Source organism: Pollachius pollachius (genome assembly GCF_949987615.1).
Source record: "Pollachius pollachius genome assembly, chromosome: 5".
Taxonomy (NCBI): domain Eukaryota; kingdom Metazoa; phylum Chordata; class Actinopteri; order Gadiformes; family Gadidae; genus Pollachius; species Pollachius pollachius.
In genome coordinates this window covers 5,659,362-5,680,296 of record NC_136938.1, presented here as the reverse complement: position 1 = coordinate 5,680,296, position 20,935 = coordinate 5,659,362, and the positions used below count along the sequence as shown (strand labels likewise).

At 46.2% G+C, this 20,935-nt stretch overlaps 3 protein-coding genes across 3 annotated transcripts in view; 2 read left to right on the top strand and 1 right to left on the bottom strand.

The window, feature by feature from the left end:
• Nucleotides 1-10,940, bottom strand: part of LOC307075770 (transcription initiation factor TFIID subunit 4B) — a gene marked incomplete at both ends in the record, with an annotated part of 55,033 nt that extends 44,093 nt beyond the window's left edge. The window contains 4 exon segments of the mRNA XM_079736465.1: nt 491-655; nt 1,924-2,076; nt 7,685-7,827; nt 9,563-10,940. Coding sequence (XP_079592591.1) covers nt 491-655; nt 1,924-2,076; nt 7,685-7,827; nt 9,563-10,940 — 1,839 coding nt within the window.
• Nucleotides 10,941-11,532: 592 nt separating this feature from the next.
• On the top strand, nt 11,533-18,380 carry lsm14ab (LSM14A mRNA processing body assembly factor b). The gene is made up of 10 exons (XM_079736329.1): nt 11,533-11,831; nt 12,341-12,504; nt 12,695-12,839; nt 14,103-14,297; nt 14,452-14,529; nt 14,703-14,912; nt 15,330-15,507; nt 15,643-15,672; nt 15,842-16,079; nt 16,449-18,380. The coding sequence occupies exons 1-10, from the start codon at nt 11,708-11,710 to the stop codon at nt 16,470-16,472; spliced, it is 1,386 nt and encodes a 461-aa protein (XP_079592455.1). The 5' UTR covers nt 11,533-11,707; the 3' UTR covers nt 16,473-18,380.
• Nucleotides 18,381-18,803: 423 nt separating this feature from the next.
• On the top strand, nt 18,804-20,717 carry ss18l2 (ss18, like 2). Its single transcript, XM_079737219.1, has 4 exons — nt 18,804-18,952; nt 20,112-20,188; nt 20,288-20,372; nt 20,464-20,717. Exons 1-4 carry the CDS (start codon nt 18,884-18,886, stop codon nt 20,518-20,520), a joined length of 288 nt encoding a protein of 95 aa, XP_079593345.1. The 5' UTR covers nt 18,804-18,883; the 3' UTR covers nt 20,521-20,717.
• The last annotated feature ends 218 nt before the right edge of the window (nt 20,718-20,935 follow it).

Below are 20,935 nucleotides of genomic sequence, written 5' to 3'. Positions count from 1 at the left end.
TCAAGCGTATTCGTATTTATTTGACGCCGACATAAAGGACATAGCATGCCGCTTGATGATCTTTGTAACCAAACAAGACATGGCACCTGTCCTCTCAGAATGCCATAGGCAACAAGCTGTAGTTCTCAGACAGCCTCAGCATTTGATGTGTGTGTGTGTGTGTGTGTGTGTGTGTGTGTGTGTGTGCGTGCGTTTGTGTGTGTGTGCGTGTGTATGCGTGCGTACGTGTGTGTGTCTGTGTGTGCGTGTGCCTGTGTACATGTGTCTGTGCCTGAGTGTGTCTGTGCCCGTGTGTGTACATGTGCGTGAGTGAGTGTGCGCATGTGTTTGTGTATGTGTGAGTCTGTGCCTGTGCGTGTACTAGTGTGTGTGTGTGTGTGTGTGTGTGTGTGTGTGTGTGTGTGTGTGCTTGTGTGAGAACACGGTGACACAGCCAGCCTGCTGGCAGCTGTGTCACCGCCAGGGGCCGCGAGGAGCTGAGTGAGCGGACCTGGGCTACGGCCGGGCCCCCGGGGGCCTGGGCGACGGCCGTCTGCGGGGGCTGAGCCGGTCGCGAGGCGGCCGGGGCCGGGGCCGGAGCCCGGGCCTGGGGGGCCCCGACCGCGGGGGCCTGCTGAGGAGCCGTCACTGCCACGGCTGGGGCCACGGGGCCCTTCTGGAGGAGCGGGTGAGACAGAGAGTTAAACAGGAGGTGACGCTCGGCCGGCAGCAAGGCCACGGAGGATAGGGGGCCGGCCGCGGCGGCGCCGCTGTCACATCGGGTGTCCTGTCTGCGGCGCGGACGCCGCTCCTCAGACAGGAGCAGGGAGGGGAGGTGGTCCCAGGCCCACGGCGGGCAGGGGCGGCAGAGCCTCGGAGCAAGGCAGCTCTTCATAACGGCCACCTGACGCGGGCAAACCCTCGACACACAAGGCTGACGCGACTGCTCCGGCTTAATCCAGCCCTGCCGTTTATATCATTGTAGAGCGATTGAATCAAAAGAATTCACATGATTAGCATTAATATCAGGCATTATTAATGTACGAATAAGCATTGTTAATCCCTTTCTGCTGTAATCTCTAGGTCCCAAACAAGTCTGAAAGGACAGATTGGATGAGACAGCAAGGGCCTTTTATAATCCCATGTCATATTCTAACGGTGTGTAGGTGTGTTTCTTCTGACAGCAGCAGAAGAACACTACACGTGAGCAGCCTTTTATTAGGCAAAAGATTTGAACACCATAAATGGTGGTAACAACTGTTCAGGAGCAGAAGGCACAAGTTAAGGGCCAGTCAGAGGCTGGGAGGCTCAAGTCTAATGTGCAGAACACTGACCTCTGTGGACGTGTTGAATACGACTTTCTTGCGATAACAAGTGGGTTCAACTACGGTCAGTGCCTCTGGGAGCAGTGTTACCATTGTTAACTAAAGCTAAAACTACGACGACAATAAGTAGTTGCAGTTTAACCGAATCTCAAAATAAACAAGAATAAATAACAGAAACCGTGGTGTCTGCTCACAAAAGACTCCTCAGCGAGTGCTGCTCGCTGCCTGGAGCGAGCATGGATGGTGGAAAGCATTCAGCGCTGCTGAATTTGCCCACATTTAACACAGAGGCTTCCTCAAGATAAACAATACATTATTGATCCCCATTCTCCCCCATATCCCTATTATATTCCCCTGAATAAACATGGGCCTGTTCTTAAAAACGACAACCTAAAACTGACTCAAACTGAAACCGAAACAAAACGTTTGCGAAATCGAAAACTCTATCCCTAACTATTATAACCCGACATCGGAGCTTAAAAATTAAGTTAAATACGGCGACAAGTGGCTACTTCTGATTTCAGTGATCTGCTAGATTGTCTATCTTCTTTTCCATGTGGAGGGGTATTACGAAGGCAGGAGATGAGAGGGCGGAGGACTACAGACAAGGTGTTCTCACAGGGTGGAGTGCAGAGGCCGAGGAGGAAGAGGAGGAGGAGGAGGAGGAAGAGGTAGAGGTGGAGGTCTGTAGGGCGGGGCTGGAAGGAGAAGGAGATGGTGCCATCTTGGCTGGGGCCAGGAGACATTGCTGCCGGGTGGTCTGGGAGGAAGACTGCAGGAGAGAGGGCGAGCGAGAGAGAGAGAGAGCGAGAGAGAGAGAGAGAGAGAGAGAGAGAGAGAGAGAGAGAGAGAGAGAGGGGAGAAGGAGAGAGAGAGAGAGAGAGAGAGAGAGAGAGAGAGGGGAGAAGGAGAGAGAGAGGGAGGAAGGAAGATAGAAAGAAAAGGAGGGGGAGAGAGGTGGTTACAAAAGGGGGAGTGTAACCCGGAGGGAGGAGGAAAGAACGGGAAAAAGTAAAGCGTTCATTCTCTAAGCAAGAAGTAGGAAGAGGCGCAAGACAGGTAAGTAACAGAGGTGAAGGACAGCTCAATTTGGGCGGCAGAGACGGAGAGACGGAATGAGAGAGAGAGAGAGAGAGAGAGAGAGAGAGAGAGAGAGAGAGAGGCAGAAGAAGAAGCTGTAGAGGACCTTGAAAAGAGCTACAACATGCCCAGTAGCAACACGGGATAAACTGACGACAGGAGCACACCAGGTGACAGCCTAACAGTGGAGGAGGTGGAGGAAGGAGGACAGAAAACAGCTGTGTGTTTGTGTGTGCTTGTGTGCGTATGTGTTTGTGCGTACATGCATGTGTGTGTGAGTGTGCCTATGTGCATATGCATGCGAGTGTGCCTTTGTGCATATGTGTATGTATGTATGTGTGCGTGCGTGCGTGCGTGCGTGCGTGCGTGTGTATGCATACGTGCGTGAGTGCGTGTGTGCGTGTGAGAGACTAGGCATGAACCCTCTCGTTCAGAGGGTCACAGAGAGAGATACTTGCTTCATGCCGGGTATCTGGGTGGATAAAACACATCCAATATGCCTGGGTGAGCCAAAGGCCTGCATGGCTTCTCCAGTGGTCATTTTATGCTATTCATTATAGAAATAATTGAGATATAAGATTAGGATGGTTGAGATATGAGGTCTTAAGTTCAAAATGGTTAGGTGAGGTAATGGTGAGGTATTGGGTTAGAGAGGGTTGAAGCGTAGGGAGAATCTCGGGAGTGCAGTGCATCATGGGAATAACCACAGGAAGAGTCTGTGTGGTTGCACCAAGGTAGGACTACGAGAGCTCAGTGCGGTGCCACAGAAAGTTTTTTGCACCTTCCTCTGCAACCCACCTGAATAGTATATTTTCTTTAACATTTAGCTGAATTTCACTGAAAGTTGGGTTTAAGATTCCACACAGCGACACACAGAAACAAACACACACACACACACACACACACTAACACACAGACACATACAGACACACACAACCACACACACAAACACATACAGATACACACACACAAACGCATATTGATACAGACACAGACACAGACAGACACAAACACACACACAGACAGACACACACATGCACACACACACATGCACACACACACACACACACACACACACACACACAAACACAAATAGACACACAATAGAGGCCACATCCGTGGCAAAGAGTAAAAGTAGGAGAGGAGTAAACCTCCTCTCCAAGTTTTGTAGGTTCCACCAAAAAAAAGTAGAGAAGGAAGAGGAAGAGAGGGGTGGGGGGGGGGGGGGGGGGTAAGGAGCCTCAGGGTGCTACACTCCAAGAGGGATGCCTCTCTCTCTCTCTCTCTCTCTCTCTCTCTCTCTCTCTCTCTCCCTCTCTCCCTCTCTCTCACTCAACCCTGTTAGCTTTTTAAAATAATCAAGCAGTTGGATGATGAATGATTTAACAGGTATGGAAGGAAGGAGGCAGCGCCGAGCCCCTCTGGGCTCGCGGGGAGAGTGACAGGCCGACGGAGGGGCTCAGCTCTGGGAATAAACAAGACCCCCCCACCCCCGAACATCCCCCACCCCCCAAACACCCCCCCGCGCCCCCAACAAGCACACACACACACACACACCCCTTTCATTTCCTGCCTGCGCTCTTCCTGTCGGGATGGCATCGCCGCCGCCGCCACCGCCGCTCCGGGTTGATGTTGTCACGGTTACTGTGACACTGAGAGGCGCAGACACCCGTTTGACTCGCTCTGGGAGCGGGGGGGTTGGGAGGGTTTGGGGGGATACCGTCCGGACGGATAGCACGATGGCTAGCTTGATTAGCTGCTTATCGATCGACCTTCCAGGCTGCCGGACCAATGCTCTGTGCGAGCAACAGTATAGCAAGTAAACATCGATTTTGAATCCAAAAGTCATGCCGGGTGAACATCGGACCTCCTCCTGTGGTGAACAACCGAACATGTCGTTGTTTGGCAAACCGTCGCAAACCGTGTCCTCACCATTCTAGTGAGTGTGGTTGTATATTTATACCGGTGTGTATCAGGGGTTTTTATTGACGTAGGCACACTTTATTTAATTAGACACCGAGCAAGACGGCTGACACCCATAGAGTAAAGCAAACTCTTAACTACAGTCCACATAGTAAACAGCCCAGTTTTGAAGGATGTGCAATAATGGTAGAGTATATCACTCTTGTTAATTAAATGTACAGATAATGGAAGACACAGTTATGTAATTTGAATGAATCGGAATGTGTCTTATTTTCTTATTATTTACTTTTCTTTACTGTTACCCAGACGCAAGTTTATAAGAATCAGACATCAAACTTTCTCCCATTTTCTAACAACACCTCGTTACTTGGACAGTATCACTGAAGGTAGACAAAGTCAACAGCGACCTCTAGTGGTTATTATATGTCTACAAAAAATGCTTTGATGGGTTATTTTACATCCAAATATAATAAATGGAGATTCCTGGATTTTGGGTGGTGATGACAGCTGAACTAATCTTAAATTTCAAACAATAATATTACAAATGTAATTTATCCAATCCAATCATTAACCCTCAAATCCTGAAGGATTAAATCCTATTCCTCCTTTGAACATTTCCATGATTATTACCTGCTTTACTTGCTAATGCTTTATGTTAGGGAAATGTTCTCAGAAATACATGTCATCTTTCACAAGAATTAAAGAGGCTATGTATCAAAATAAAACAAGCATTGATGTTTAAGTCAGAATATTTACCATGTGGAGCCAGAACCAAACAGTTTTTAAGGAAATCAATATATTTATTGTTACTAATATGTAGCCCTAATATTACTAGTAATTGTACATTTTAATGCGAACAAATGCCAAACAAGAACTCTGAAAGCAGCTGCAACGTTTTAACACTCCATTTGAAGCGGCCAAGTCAACCAAAATATAGTGAAACGCTGCCCTCTGGTGCACATGTTGTGTCGTGCAATCCTAAAATACACTACCCTGGTCTTCTACAACTACCCCTTTATCACAGGAGGAACACAGCTGTCAAGCACCAAGGCTCAAAAGAGGATGCCTTGATGATTGGTAGTCAGCCCCATAGCATTCAATTGTTAAACCTTACCAAAAATATTATTATTATCAAATTCATAGTATTATGTCAGTGATTTTGCTTTTACATTTACATTTACATTTAGGGCATTTAGAAGACGCTTTTATCCAAAGCGACTTACAATAAGTGCATTTGTTACAATAAGTACATTTGTCATAAGAAGTGAAACAATATATCGCTGTCGGTACAGTAAAGATGTTCATAGAACCCAGTGCAAGTATTACAATCGCTTTCATAGTCCAGCTGTTTTTTTTTTAATTTGCTCATACAGCACTTTACCTCCATTTTGTTTTTTCGACTGTGTCTGCTTTGGATAAAAGCACCTGCTAAATGATTAAATGTAAATGTAATCTAAATGATTTCTATAGCTACTCTAGGTTCCCTCCAGTTGTTTAGTTAGAGACCTAAGGGGTATTCCATCAACCAAGCTAAAGGCAAAGCCGGGCTTATTTCGCCAAGCCTCGCTACTTTCAGCTAGAGTTGCGTTCGATTAACGTGGCTTAAGGGAATCTCCGCTAAGTAACCATGGCAATTTATCCGACCAAATTAACCTGGTCGGTACCAGGCTAACTGTCAGGCTTACTTGAGCGGTGTTTCCATCTGTCGGAAACAAGTTTACCATCGAAGGTTCCGCCAAGCCTAATCCTTACGATTTTGTCATAAATGTGTATATTTATGACACAAACAGCGTATATTTTTAATAAGGGTCTAAGATTAAATTATGCAAATAAAATAATTAAATGAATTGCTATCTATTGTTATCGTGGATATTTTCTCACCAAATTTTTATCTAATCCTATGTATTCTATCAAAATTGTAAACTAGCAGTTGGTTGAGTGATCTAGCATTTGCCTTATTATTCGGGCGAGGCGAGTTCACGTCCTGAGTACGTCCTTCAATTTTTATGCGTTGGCTCATTTTTGTAACTTCCTTTATATCAGAGAAATTAGGCCTAACAATTGACTTTTTATATAATAAATATGTCTTACAATATCCCCAGAACCAAAATATAACTTGCAAAAAACCATGGTAAAGTTAATGTTAATATTAATGTTACTGATAGTGAAATTCCTGCTGCATAGGAAATTGTCAGCCACATAAATTCCATTCAGGTGAGCTTCTCGGCAAGCAGCCGAGACCACCTCTGTTGATTTCTCCAGTAATCCTTCCTAAATTACTAATTAGGTGGGGATTGAACCCGGACGACCGGGTTCAAGTCCGACACGTAACCTCGACTCGAGACTATCTCCCTGAATGCAAATCTACGGGCAATATTACATTTAAATATGTTACGCTTAATACTACTTATTCATTCAGAAGATCAGCGATTTAATTGCCAGGCGGCCCCCCTGTTTTTATTAATAGTTACGGTGTTCCCTTTTTGATTTATTATATGCTTGTACTCCTCATAGACCTCCACAAGCAACTTCTGTTCGCCTCTGGAAAAGATCCCGCTCGGTCCTTTTCGGACATTTGATCCATGATTCGACATTCACGGTTCTGGGCTGGTTACATATCTCGTGAGCGTGCGTGATTCATGTTAATGTAAGCCTGGCTTGAACTAGCCTGAGCAAGGCACGGCTGAACTACGTTGATGGAATGGCTTTAGCCTCAAGTGGAAGTTGGTGTTAGTTCTAACCGGGCTTTATCAACTAAGCGCCACTTTTGATAGGGACTTTGATGGAATACCCCTCTGGCTGTGTGGCCCACACTGCTGCAGTTTGGAGTGGCTCCAATATTGATTCTTAGGCGTCTGCTTAATGTAATCTATTCCACACCCGCGTGGTAACAGGTGGTGATCATTAGACTCCAATCAATTATTCAGCAGCTATTACTTCATTATTCAAAGAATGACAACAACAACAAAGAAACACAACAATGAAGGTTAGTGAGAGAGAAAAGACGCATCTCTAAATGGAGCATTAAAGGTGACGTATTATACCACCAGGTGTGAGTAAGTAGCCGTTACAAACCGTTTTGAAAATATGCCTCTTCTGACATCACAAGTGGGCTTGTCCACCTAGACGTATGACGGATAGATGAGCAACATTTGCCACAGTCCACTGGGTAGGCTGGTAGACTGATCTATCCAGCACCCATCTAGGCGGACACGCCCACTTGTGATGTCAGAAGAGGCCGATTTTCCAAACGGCTTGTAATGGCTAATCACACTCACACCTGGTGGTATAATAAGTCACCTTTAAGGTAACGACTTGACAAGCGAACGCTGAACGAGGCGGAGCTGCTGCAGCAGGGGTCTGGCGGCGTGTCTTACCTGAGGGCCGGGGGCTCTGAAGGAGGGCCCGGTTGTAGGCGTGGCGGGTCGCGGGGAGAGGTTGTTTTGAGCCTGGGCTTGTGCTAGTGCTTGCTGAGGGACCATCACAAGTTGTCCCAGCTCCGTCCGTACCAAGACCATCCCTGAGAAAAAGACACACAAGCTTTTTACGATGAATTTCAATGGGATTAGGTTTGAATGGGATGGAGAATATATTTGCATGTCAAGTGCAAATGTATGCCATTAAACAACATATATAAACATGTATTGGCTTGACTTTTGTAACACATAGCAAACTGAACATGAGGCAGTAGGGCCCTAGTTCTAAGGGGATTTTGTAAAATCGTTCAAAATCCTGATAATATAAGGGTTTTCTGAAGTTCACTTACACATTCTCGATCAAATTTAGATATAATTCAATGTTTTGCTTGCTTTGTTTTTGTTTTGATTTAGTTTTCCAAACTTAAAACTCCATATTAATAAAATATATAATATCAATATGAAACCCTTCTAATCCATGCGATTACTCTTCTTACATTCCTCATATGTGTTCATAAAATAAAACTATATATATTTTTAAAAAATATTAAATATTTTTTTAATTACCAAACATATTTACTTCTTATAAACCATCAACACCTTAAAAATATTGTGAGATGGTTGTTGTGATATAGTGTATACTGTCAGATGAAGTTAAAGAAAAAGTTGAAAATGTATCAAAAAAGAGCAGTTGATAATAATCAATACTCAAGGTAACTGTCACTGTAGTGCAAAATATGTTTACATAACAGCTGCAAAACAAAACATGGATTAAGCAAACATATTTGTGACATATTTAAAACTATATATATACTTAAGACTTCCACATTGAGGTAAAACATACTTTGTACTTGATGACATCTAATGGTTCAAAGCAGTCATTGCATAATCGTGTATGCTAGAACTCATCTCATAGTTATTGATAGTAACGTGACTCTACACATAGAATTCAACCACAGAAGGGAACAGACAGGGCTGCATGTGGCTGCAGCTTGAGGCTACCGTTTTAAAATATTTTCATAATTTCAAAAGAAACGCTTAAACATGAATTCTGAGCGGGAATGTCCTACCAAACACAGAATTGAAGAGTACAGGTTTTTATTCAGGCCTCATATTGTTTCATTATATCTACTGATGTAGGTTCCCATTGGATATTCCTCGATAATGTATCTTGCGATGACAGAAACAATTGTCCCAGAACTTTATTACAATTTTAGATGATGATTTTCTGGACTTTCTTTTGCACTTGCACTTAGCAGTGGATCAGTGCATTATGAAACTTGGGCTCAAATTCTCTAGGTCAGTCGAACAAAGCTCTTGGTGATTATGAATTGTGGCAAATATAAGGATTCTTATTGTGTATCTTCATGCAAGGTGAACTGCCTTCTGCTAGGAGATATAGCTCTAAAGACCTTCTAAGGACAACCCCTTTCATTGACTAAATCAAAAGGGTTCAAACGTTTGATACACATAATTGATTATTGTTGTTATTAGAACTGATACTTGTGACAAAATGCTGTGCTTAAGTATTCAGAGAAGCACTTCGATATGCCCTTATCATTGCCGTGGGATTGTGTCTGTAGTGTATGAAGCTGAGCAAATCCAGTCTCTTAATAAGCAGGAATCATATACCTGCTGAATGCATTTATTGCAAACTCAAATAGCCCACAGAGATGGCAAGTGTACTTAACACAAACGATTCCCCAGAAAATCAACCCCCAGTCTCCAACAGCAACAAGAACACAAAAAAAACAACAATGATCACAACAACATTCTTCATCATGCCATTTTGACATCTTTAACCCCTTGCTCTCCAGTCTCCGGCATGAAACACCTTACCCTGAGGAATGGTAAAGCCGGGGGGCAGCTGGATGGTCGTCTGCGGTTGAGGCGCCCTGACAATCAACTGTTGTGGAGCTACAATCCTTTGAGGAGGTGCAGTCATCCCGGGACGGGGCTGACACTGTGCAGCAGGGGTGGCCCCAACAGGTGCAGCCGAGGGAGCTGCCAGTCTGACCGTGTTCGTGTGCATGTTTGGTGCTGTCGTTTGCCCGCTCCCACTTGGAGTCGTCACCACGCCGGTGGCACAGCCAGCTGCGGTGGTGGGGGAACTTAACGTTGCTGCTGTCGGTGTTAACACAACAGAAGAACAGGTGCTTATTACAGAACTCGTGTTGCATGATGGACTCGCCATGGCGGTTTTATGGTGAGACTCGTCTGTTTTCGAAACCGAAGAGTTAAGCGTCACCGCTGCGTTGTGGTTGAGCTGTGCACCCGGGGAGGTGATGGGTCCTATACGCGCCCCTTGCTGGACAAGGGCAGACACCGTGGTGCCGTTGCCATTCTGGGCTATGCTTGCCACGATGTGATTGGGAAGTCTGTGCAGCGCTATGGTAGGCGTGCCCCGATCGAGAGCACCACACGACTGACCTGCTGCTGGCACGCTGCTGGCGTTAGACAAGGTAACAGTCGCGGGGGTTCTACTACATGATGCTGTCCCTGCTCTCAAAATAGTGTTTGCTGCACTTGTACACCCGGCTGCAGGGCTAACGAGGTCGGACGCCGAGGCACCAGCGCTAGTCCGCCGCGTTGACACCGCTCCTCCGGTTAAACTCTTGATCCGAGCGGACGCGCTCCTTTTTGACGCGGCGGCGGCGCGTTTCCTCGGAGGATTAGTGGGTCTCGTGCCACCACTCGGAGATAAAGCGGTTACCATGGGACCCGGAGCCGCGGTGCTGATGCTGATGCTGATTCGAGACGGTGCCAAAGTTGACAGAGCGGAGGCGTTCGATGTTGTGATTGATGTATCACGGGGAGGCGAGCCGCTGCTGGCGTTTGCTTTCTGGTCGGCGACAACAGTGATAGAAGCCTCGTCCAGCGGTGGCGGAGAGCTCGGTGGGGATGCTCGGACGGGTTTCTCCGAGCTGATGCCTTTACAGTGGGTCCCCGGGTGCACGCCAGCTTTATGTCGCCCTCCTTGTTGTTGTTGTTGTTGTTCTAGTGTTGTGGTGCCCACTCGAGCTGGTAACGTTTTCCCCAAGTGATGGTTCGTGGTGCCAGCTGAGCCGTTGCCTCTGTTCTCCAGAAGTGTGTGTCCCTCTGTGTCGGCTTGGCTGTCGGCTAGTTGTGACTCCAGAGATCCCACCAGATCGCTCACCGCTTTCTCGTCCACCTCTGAAAAGAGCATATCTTCCAGGGGGTCTGAGGCGCCCGCCATCTCTGATCGAGGATTGCTGTACAAAAAAAACAAAAAAAAACATTTTGTACATTGCGCGTGCGTGTTACTATGCATTGTGGGAATGAATCTGACGTCATGAAATAAAAAAAGGATATTTCGGTAACATCTCGGAGTTTTTTTATTTTTTTAACGCGAACTATAATCCCACCAACAACAACATGTCATTGATTGAAATGGTTCAATCAATGACATGTGCAAACAAAGCACTCAAGACATTTAGAATATTAAAGTTAATTTAGCAAAACAATTATAGAATATATTGTTTTTTATTTATTATACCTGCGTTAGTAAATAGTGATTCAGGGTTTTATGGAGGCGGGGTCAGAGAGTAGAAATGGATCTCGTATGTAGTATCGCGATATCTTACGGTAAATAGAGTTTAAAAACATTGATTCATCACATTGGGCATTAAATAGACCTACTTCGTTGAAAGAGGAACTTAAATATGCACAATTCACCATTTGAAAACGACACATTTAGCCGTGGAAAGCGGTTAGAACAGGAGGGACGGTTCGTGACGACGGAACCAAAAGCCAGTCTCCCAGCATGCACCGCGCCCGGTGAAGGAAGATGAAAACGGCCATGTCGTGGTAGCAGCTTGTGGCTCAACGAACGGGGTACACGTCGTCAAAAGTCGCCCTAAAACACCGACCGTGGTGGTACTGGAGATACAGGAGTTTGGCGTTGAGGGGCATCGGAAGAAAACTGTTCAAAATCTCGCTATCACCCCCACATAGGCTATAAACATGAGCGGCGGCGGGACACCTTACATTGGCAGCAAAATTAGCCTGGTCTCGAAGGCCGAGATCCGCTATGAGGGGATTCTGTACACCATCGATACGGAGAACTCCACCGTGGCCCTAGCAAAAGGTAAGGTATCCTTGGGGTTTTTATCACTAAAAGAATACGTGCCTCAAACGCTCATGCGTTTTTATGCACCACATACACAGCGAAAGACGGACACCACTTTGCGATGCTAGTTAGCTCTGTGGGCTAGCTCGTTAGCCGATCAAGTGGCTACGTGCCCACTCACTTCTTTGTTTACGTCCTTGCGAGCGTCTCTGCGGCTGAGCGTGGGCCGTCATAAACATCAGAGCGAGGCCGCACGTCCGCGAGGGATTTGTCTCGCTTTTGATTTAGAGTTCTTGGAAGTGAATTTCCTAATAGGGCTAATCGATATATTTATCCCATTGGATTGAATGGGCTGTCCAGCCACTGTAACGTTTTGCATCAAGCGCGTTCTACATTGTTTTAATCACCGCTTTTTCATGGTCCCGAAGAAATGCATTGATTTTAATACATGCATCAAAGTTGGAAAGACGTATCGACTCATTTCTTACGTGCATTAATTATTATTTTTTTCTCTCTTCCCCCTACAGTTCGTTCCTTCGGCACCGAAGACCGTCCCACTGAGAGGCCCATACCGCCCCGGGATGAGGTCTTCGAGTACATCATCTTCCGTGGCAGTGACATCAAAGACCTGACGGTCTGCGAGCCCCCCAAAGCCCCTGGCAGCGTGCACCAGGACCCGGCCATTGTCCAGGTCAGTAGTTAACAAGCGGCTATAATACTTTTGGTACAATAGATCCTCGAAAAAGGCAACGCTTACAGTTTCTGAAAAACGGATCCATCACCAACACAAACAACATGCGTGGGTGCCCTTGTTTCTCCTTTTGGACCATTGCTTACAGCAGAGTTCCTCTGACCTGATCAGTGTGTTCTGTGTTTTCTAGTCCTCTATTGCTACTGCGCCACCTCCGGTGCCCTCATTTCAGGCCCAGGGTCCATATGCCCCCTTCAGCAGAACCGCGGCCCCCACCTACAGCCAGTTTGGTTCAGCCCCAATGCCACCTCAGCAGTTTGGTGCTGTCGGAGCAGGTTGGTACAACATCTCTAACCACTGGGGGTCTTTCAACCTGTGGGGGGTTTACCTGAAGTATTTGGAACTAAGACTGACTACCTCCACGGAATGGATGGAGCAGAGACGTCAGAAGCCCAAAGAAGTCTTGATTCTTCATTCTTTAGTTACAGTTTGCACAAAGAAATGTGTATACTGTAGGGGTGTAATGGTACACGTATTTGTACCGAACCGTCACGGTATAGGCACTTCGGTGCGGTTACAGAGGTGTACCGCGGTTCGTAAATGTGCCGTACATAGCGTTAATATGGCGAATGTAAAGGCTTGTTTTGCAATGCGGAATTTAAAACTTAAAGTCGGAGTTCCACCCGGACCGTTTAGCCAAAGTATACTACTCCGACTCTGTAATCCGCTCAGCAGCTCTCCGTCGGGATGTCGGATACGCAATGCAATTCGCCGCCTGATCTATCTTATATGTTGACTACAAACCATGTAAGCAATGTTGTAAATAAACTTCCAAAGATTTTCAAATCTTATTGGGTGCTTTATTGGTCCTGAAGGTGCAAAGTAAACAATGTACAAAGTAATTAAGGTGCAAAGTCAAACCGGAGAAGTGATTCAGGAAATTATTTTGTTAGAGGACCAATCACAGCCCTTGCCGTCTCCGTTGCGTCGACCAATAGGTCCATGGCGTCGACGGATAGTAAAAAAATATTGGATGCGCACGTAAGCTACGGAGAGGGTCTCCGACAGGCTCTCCGGCTATGGAGAGGGCTCTCCGTGTCTACGTACAGCACTTTAACATGCACACGCACTTGAAAAGGCACCATCCAGGTGTTACTAGCACCGTTGCTGTTAAAATAACAACGAGCTGTGCAAACCCAGCTCACGACACTGTTTCAACAACCCCTGTCTGGGAATTCAGAAATGCAAATGCCATAACCAAGTTTATTGGTGTTTTCATTGCTGCTTATCTACGGGTTAAGAAACAAGCAGTTTTTTTTAAATTTTCCTCTTAACTATTAACCGTACCGTACCGTGACTTAAATACCGAGGTACGTACCGAACCGTGACTTTAGTGTACCGTTACACCCCTAGTATACTGAATTAGGCAGTAGCTTATTATGTGGAAGCAATTGAAGCTGGTTATTCTCGTGGCTGGCAGGGACTGGTGCCAGGGGATGGCTACGCCGGGTGTTGTTGAAGTCAGTTTAAGTCCTAGGGCGTGTTGTGTTGCCCCTGGTGTCAACACTCCTCATCCCACCATCTGCACCGTTTTCCAGGACACGGAAGCCCTCAGCCGGAGCCGCTGCCTAAAAGTCCCCCGCTGGAGCAGGCGGTGCAGGCCCCGGCCTCAGCGGCCCCGTCCGCCTCGATGGGACACAGGAGCAGCGTGGGCCCTGGGGCTCCCAGGTCCTCCGCCAGTACAGCTGCCTCTGGGAGCCAGAGGCCCCCAGACCTCCTGGAGCAGAGGAAGGGTGAGACCTTTACCTTCTGACAGGACCCAGTCTGGGCTTCTCTCCCTCTCATTTCAGGGGGATCGTAAGTCCTTTTTAAATGGGCTCATTGGTGCTGTTAATGCCCGAGCCCGTCCACATCCCCGTCCTAACATCTGTCTTTTCTGCGGCGTAGCGCCTGAGGTCCAGAAAGGGCCTGACGAGCACTTGGGCACGATGGAGAACCGGGATCCGAACCGCCGTCATAATAACTGTAAGTTAGTCATGCGTGTGACGTTGTGGGAAAATATCAACATTTTTCATTGATGTTCGGAACGTTTATGGAATTAATAAGCATGAAGCCCGGCGTCACCCTGTGTCTCGTACCGGCTGGCCGTCCCGCTAAACCGGTGATGCTAAAAGCTTTTGTTCCCTGGACGTGACCAGGGAACCAATCACGTGACCCCTCTAGTTTCCAAGCCGGCGCCCCCCCTAATCGGCGCGGGCGCGGCGGAGGCATCCGGGGCCGCGGGCGGTTCAACGTGCGCCGGGACGGCCCGGTGAAGTTCGAGGAGGACTTTGACTTCGAGACGGCCAACGCGCAGTTCAACAAGGACGAGATCGACAAGGAGCTGCAGAGCAAGCTCAAGCTGAAGGGTACGGGGTCATCGCTGCCTCCACTAAGAGAATACCCAGCACTGTACTGGGCAATAAAGGATTGTTTTGTATTCATTAAGGGCCTAGTTTCAGAGGTCCTTACATGTAGACACAATAACTTGGTTTAGGACAGCTCTCAGAAACCCTGTCTATCGTTGACACTGCTGTGCCTCAAGCAAGGGTATGCAAGTGTGAGCGCATGTTTGCCATCAGTTCCCAAGGAAATCGATGCAGTACTAATTATACTGCATATACAGAACTCGCAAAGGATTTCCCCTTGAGCACCCGCCCGGCTAGGTTCTCCTGCTGCAGTGGAAAATCAATGAGGGTTTTAAGAATGGCTGAATTATGTTTGGATCCAACTATTGACATGGCGGTTAAAGCGGTGTAATGAGTGTGATTAAATACAACCTCCAGACACTGAGAAACCGGAGAAGGCTTTGAACGGAGAGGAGAAGGTGGTGGACCCGGCGGCGGTGGCGGCGGAGCAGCAGCCGCCCGCTGAGGCCGCCGGGGAAGAGGAGGAGGCTGGGTCCTCCTGTTACTACGACAAGACCAAGTCCTTCTTCGACAACCTGTCCTGTGATGATTTAAGGTACGGGCACGTCGCATTATCCTCTATAAACAGCATTGTGGAGGGTAATAAACCACACATACTTAATGTAGCTTTGGAGAAAAGCGTAAGGCCCTAAATGTAACTCACGTTGTGGTCGTTGCGTCTGTGTCTTAGGAAAGGGGGCGGAGACAGAGGATACTCAAAGTAAGTGATTTTTCTCTTTAGTTTAAAAGGCCTCCCGATTGTCACGTGCTCATTACGAGATGTAAGGAGCAGTTCCGCGTTCTGCGCGGCCGTCCCGGTTAAGGACTCGGCGCCCACACTCCACCAGTGCGATGACAGCAAGGCCTAACGGCGTGCTCTTCTCCCCCAGGGACAGGAGGCCCACCTGGGCCGAGGAGAGGCGGACCAACGCCGAGACCTTCGGCCTGCCCATGAGACACAGCCGTGGGAGAGGCTACCGCGGCCGCGGGGGCATGGGGCCCCGTGGCGGCCGGGGCCGACCCATCAGCAGGGGCTCCTTCGGGCCGCCCCGCGGGGCCCCCCCCGGATTCCGGGCGGGGTTCAGAGGAGGGAGAGGAGGCCGGGAGTTCAACGACTTTGAATACAGGGTGAATCCATGAGCTTTACCGGGCTGGTTCATGTAGGGCTAGCGGGACTCGTTTCAGATGACCATTGAAGGGATGGAACTAGAAAGTGCTTTTTAGATGACTAGTATTTGAAAGTGTAAAGGACCCCTTATTCAAGTGATATTACATTTAGGGAATTTGGCAGATGCTTTTATCCATTGCGACTTACAATAAGTATATTGGTCAGAAGAAGGAGAAACAATATATCGGTACAGGGAGGATGTTCATAGAGCCAAGGGCCAGGCACTTACAATTGTTAGGTTAACCCATTCCCCGTATACAACAAAGACGTTAACTCATCTCGAGTGGTCTTCAATACTAAACGTGTTTTTGCTTGTCTTTTTCCCCCAGAGGGACAACAAGGTGGCTGCATAGTACAACAACGGCACTGAACCAACGAGGAATCCTAGTCCTACCCCATTACCAACGGCCCCCAGGAGATGCAATGTTCAGCCCGCAGAACGACCAGACAAAAGGAGTGAAGACACTGTTAAATTAGTCACCAGCACTAGGGTCACCGTCTTGACTTCAGCAGGTGTGAGTACGTCTTCTTCACCCGGAATTTTTTTTCCTCAAAAGTTTTGTTACATGGTTATCAAAAAAAGGACAAGAGCAAAAAATATGTACATATGTTTTTGGTGGAAATAATTCAGTATTTTTGCATCACCTCCAATTTTGTTTCTTACTAAAGTGGTCTTTGATATTGCTGTTGTATGTGAAAGATGGATACAGGAAGTCCACTAATACTGTGAGTACTCTGATCAATATCCATGTGATCAATAGCTTTATTCTTTTCCCTCCTTTTTTTGATATATATTCAGTGATGTATGACGGCACCAAATTCACCAGTCGTCACTCCTCACCCATGTTATGTTCCCCCTTCGCTGCTCTTAACCTGGCCCTCTTTATTTCGCTTGCAGCTTTCATTTGAGATGATTAACCAGGATAAAACTAAGGCCTGGCTAAATAAAGTCATGGCACGTTGTCCAATACATGCGTTTCTTTGATGAATGTCTGGCTCATCTCAAAATGTGTGTGCCCCTAAGCAAATTGTGCCTGCCCCTTTGACGTGCATATTCAGGATTGTATGCTGGATCATTGACCCTTTTGTTAGTTCATTTTAAACTTGACTTGATTTAGACGCAGACTTTTTTTATGGTGTGAATTGCAAGAAGATGCAGGCCGCCAACAATTGAGTATAACAGGATTGAATACTCACTTTATTATATCTCGATTATTTGGGAGAATCTAATGTGCCGATATCATTTGACCTTGAGGAATATTGTCTGCCCCGCCCCACAATTCAAGTTGAACTGAAGTACTTCAGAATGTTTACAACTAAATAATTGATAGGCCTGTCCAGTCAATGTACCGGAATGTCAAAATTAATAATTAACTTGTTCACTAATGGTAATAATTTGACCCTGCGGGCTGCATATCTTTCAGTGTCACTTGTTTTTGTTCTTTTGAGTTAGATTGTCAGCTAGTAGATAACTTTATTTCCCTTTTTAAGTGTCATTTATATATATTTCTTTGCCCCCTCCCCCCCTTTGTAATTACAATCAGACATTTGTACTCCAAAGTGATGAAACGCTTTAGTCATAAGGTTGGGAGACTGGAAATATGAACCTTTTTGAATGTTGTCTGATGCAGAAGAATACAGTTCATACAAACGGCACCGTATTCCCTCCAGTATTCATTGCTACATTTTGTTTTAATTGTCTTTTTGTATTCTGTATTTTCTCTTCATAATTGAGCAGAGTGATAACTGGATTCCAGGCCATGTTTCGAGGGAAGGGTGTTTATGGTTTTCGCATTCTTGTCTCGCCATCATTTTCTGTCAGTACTTAAGGGAGTTCCCTCAGAGTGGTATATTTTTACGGCTCTCCCTTTAACTTAATTACCTTATGACAAACGTATCAATAGCACTAGTGCAAGATCTCGGTGGCTTCAGTAGCTGGGAAACAGGCAACCTGTATGAGAAATGTGCGATTTGTTAGGGGTGTTGTACACTGAATACTGCATGATGGCCACAGAAAGCATTGAATATGCAGGAAGGCAGGGATTGGGATTTTGCAATAACAGTGTAAGCCTCGAAGATAAATGAAGATTCCAACGTTGCATATTTAGCTTCTCTTAACAGACATGTTTTCATTATTGTTACTGCTAATTGAAAAATTGTTAATCGGAAAGTTTTCTTGAACATGTAAAGCATTATGTACTGTCAGCGTGTTGCCCTCATTTAAAAATGTTTTTACTTAAGATAAAGAGTTGTTAAATATCTGTGTTCTCCTGTGTCTTTATTGTGCTTGCAAAATTCTGTTCATTAGCAATTTATGTTCTAGGCCCTGTATGTTCATAGGTCCTCCAATACATCAATGATTTATTTTAGTGCTGTATTTACTTTATTTAGTTGCCAAATCTACACATTGGACACATTGATGTAGTTCCACTCATGTACTCAAGGTGGCAGCGACGTTCTCTGCTGTTCAACGTTTGGCTCAACTCTTAACACAAGTTGTCGCTTCAAAATTTGTAATTAAATGCATTTTTAATAAGTACAGATTTGTCTTAACTTAACTTTCAATGATTACGTGTAGATCAGGCCAAACACTGGTTCACACAGCAAACAGGTCGTTAGTATTGCAGTTGGCAGAGTCGCGGATATGACGTGGTCGTGCTTTTGGGTACCGCTGGTAGATCAACGCCACACTCCTCTACACCAACATCACAACCGTACGCCGTAGTTTGATAGCTGATAACGTTAGCCGCTAACTAGAAGAGCCATGTCGGTGGTTTTTGTGCCGAAGAGACTTCGAGGAACGGCTACAATCAACCAAGAAACCATACAGAGAGTAAGAAACTTGTAGAACAGAGCTAACGGCTAGCTCTACATCAGTGTTACATCGCTCATGCTAAGCGGTGCTAAATGCTACTGACTCGGGCTGCATTCCAAATTGCATACTTTTTACTTTTAAGTACGTACTGCAGCGACCCTTTACAAAGTGCGTACTGTTGCACACAGTATGCATACAATTGAGACATAATCAAGGTGATGTCCCTGATCATTACACCTGGAGGGCCACCAATATATATGGATTGAGATGCAGAATAGCCCAAAAACGCATGCTGGCTTGCCTGCTGCGAAATGCGACCAGATTTGCAACATCCAGTAATATTTGCATACTGAATTTTCCATATTATGTGACCTATAATAATAATAATTCATTAATTTTCTATAGCGCTTTTCAGTGACCCAAAGACGCTTACATAAAACACGAAGAGGGAGATTACAATCAGGGGGGACAAGCGGAAGACAGCACAACAGAGAACAGAAGCAAGGTGGAGTGTGATAGAAGATAGGGATAAGGGTGGTTATGGGTAGGGGAGGTCATAGGCTTGGGAGAAGAGGTAGGTTTTTAAACGGGATTTGAATATGGGAAGCGTGGGAGAGTCGCGGACAGGTTGGGGGAGAGAGTTCCAGAGTCGGGGTGCTGTTCTTGAGAAGGCGCTGTCACCGAAGGTTTTAAGTTTGGATGGTCGGACAGTCAGAGTGAGAGTGGAGGAGGATCTGAGGGTTCGGGAGGGGCGATGGGGGATGAGGAGGTCAGACAGGTAGGGCGGGGCCAGGTGGTGGAGAGCTTTGAAAGTCAGGAGGAGGATTTTGAAGTTGATACGTTGTTTGATGGGGAGCCAGTGAAGAGAACAGGAGTGATGTGTTCACGAGACCGGGTGTGAGTGAGAAGGCGTGCAGCAGAGTTTTGGACCATTTGGAGTCTATGGAGGGAATGAGAGGTGATGCCAGTGAGGAGGGAGTTGCAGTAGTCATCTATCTTTTTATGGCATACTATTTTTGTATGTGTGTCAGCCTTTAAAGATGTGTTTGAGTTATTGCTGTTCAGTCTGGTTTCAACATTAAGCCCCATGTAGGGTTTATTGATAAGATAATCCTATATGGGTCTGTGTGGTCAAACGTCCTCACACATCCGGTTCGGTGTCTGGTTCTCTCCTCAGTTGCTGGAGGAGAACGACCAGCTGATCCGCTGCATCGCAGAGTACCAGCAGAAGGGGAGAGCGGTCGAGTGTGTTCAGTAAGTAACGTCCATAGAAACCACACCAAGAAGCGTGCTGTGTTTCATCCAAAGTCTAATGTATAGTAATATAAAAGTACAAAACCTCAATCACGACAGATACCAACAGATTCTGCATCGCAACATCGTCTATCTGGCCACTATCGCAGACGCTAGTCCCGACATCCCGATGGAAGCTGTGAATGTAAGTCATCTCTGGTCACTTTAAAGGGACGGGTCGATGCAAGTGTTTGGTACGATTCCTAAAGATGATTTTAAATCGATTGGTTTTCCAGCCTAACGGTGGAGCGGCTCCGTCGTCGACCCCCGCCAACAAAGTGATGGACAGCTGATGGACTTCTGACACATTGGCGTGTTGATTTGAAGACGGACTATTTCTCTAGGATTGTTTTGTACATTTGTGGACAAAGCCAAGTTTTGTTCTGAATCGAATGGTACTTGTGAAAAATGACCATTAAATGGTTGGTATAATGGAAAACCATTTGCACTGAATTCCTCAGTACGAATCACCAGCTGTGAAAGTGCTAATGTAAATACTTTTTTTAGTTTTAACATTAAAATGTTATTTTCAAGTATTTTGTCTGTCTAAAAGTCGAATCATTTGTTATATTATGAAGGATTCACTAGAGGCAATTTATGTAGGATCAACATTGCAGGCATAAATGACCACTGTCAAAACCTTACCAACTCACCAGACACAAAGGCATTGTAGACAGAACATCCTAGGTGACGTGGTTCAGTATTCCG

Excerpts from the sequence above, each read along its gene's own strand:
- ss18l2 (XM_079737219.1), top strand. The coding sequence starts at position 18,884 with ATGTCGGTGGTTTTTGTGCCGAAGAGACTTCGAGGAACGGCTACAATC. Across the intron at positions 18,953-20,111 it reads ACCAAGAAACCATACAGAGA|TTGCTGGAGGAGAACGACCA; the intron begins GTAAGAAACTTG and ends TTCTCTCCTCAG. Across the intron at positions 20,189-20,287 it reads AGAGCGGTCGAGTGTGTTCA|ATACCAACAGATTCTGCATC; the intron begins GTAAGTAACGTC and ends CAATCACGACAG.
- lsm14ab (XM_079736329.1), top strand. The coding sequence starts at position 11,708 with ATGAGCGGCGGCGGGACACCTTACATTGGCAGCAAAATTAGCCTGGTC. Across the intron at positions 11,832-12,340 it reads CACCGTGGCCCTAGCAAAAG|TTCGTTCCTTCGGCACCGAA; the intron begins GTAAGGTATCCT and ends TTCCCCCTACAG. Across the intron at positions 16,080-16,448 it reads TCAACGACTTTGAATACAGG|AGGGACAACAAGGTGGCTGC; the intron begins GTGAATCCATGA and ends TTTTTCCCCCAG.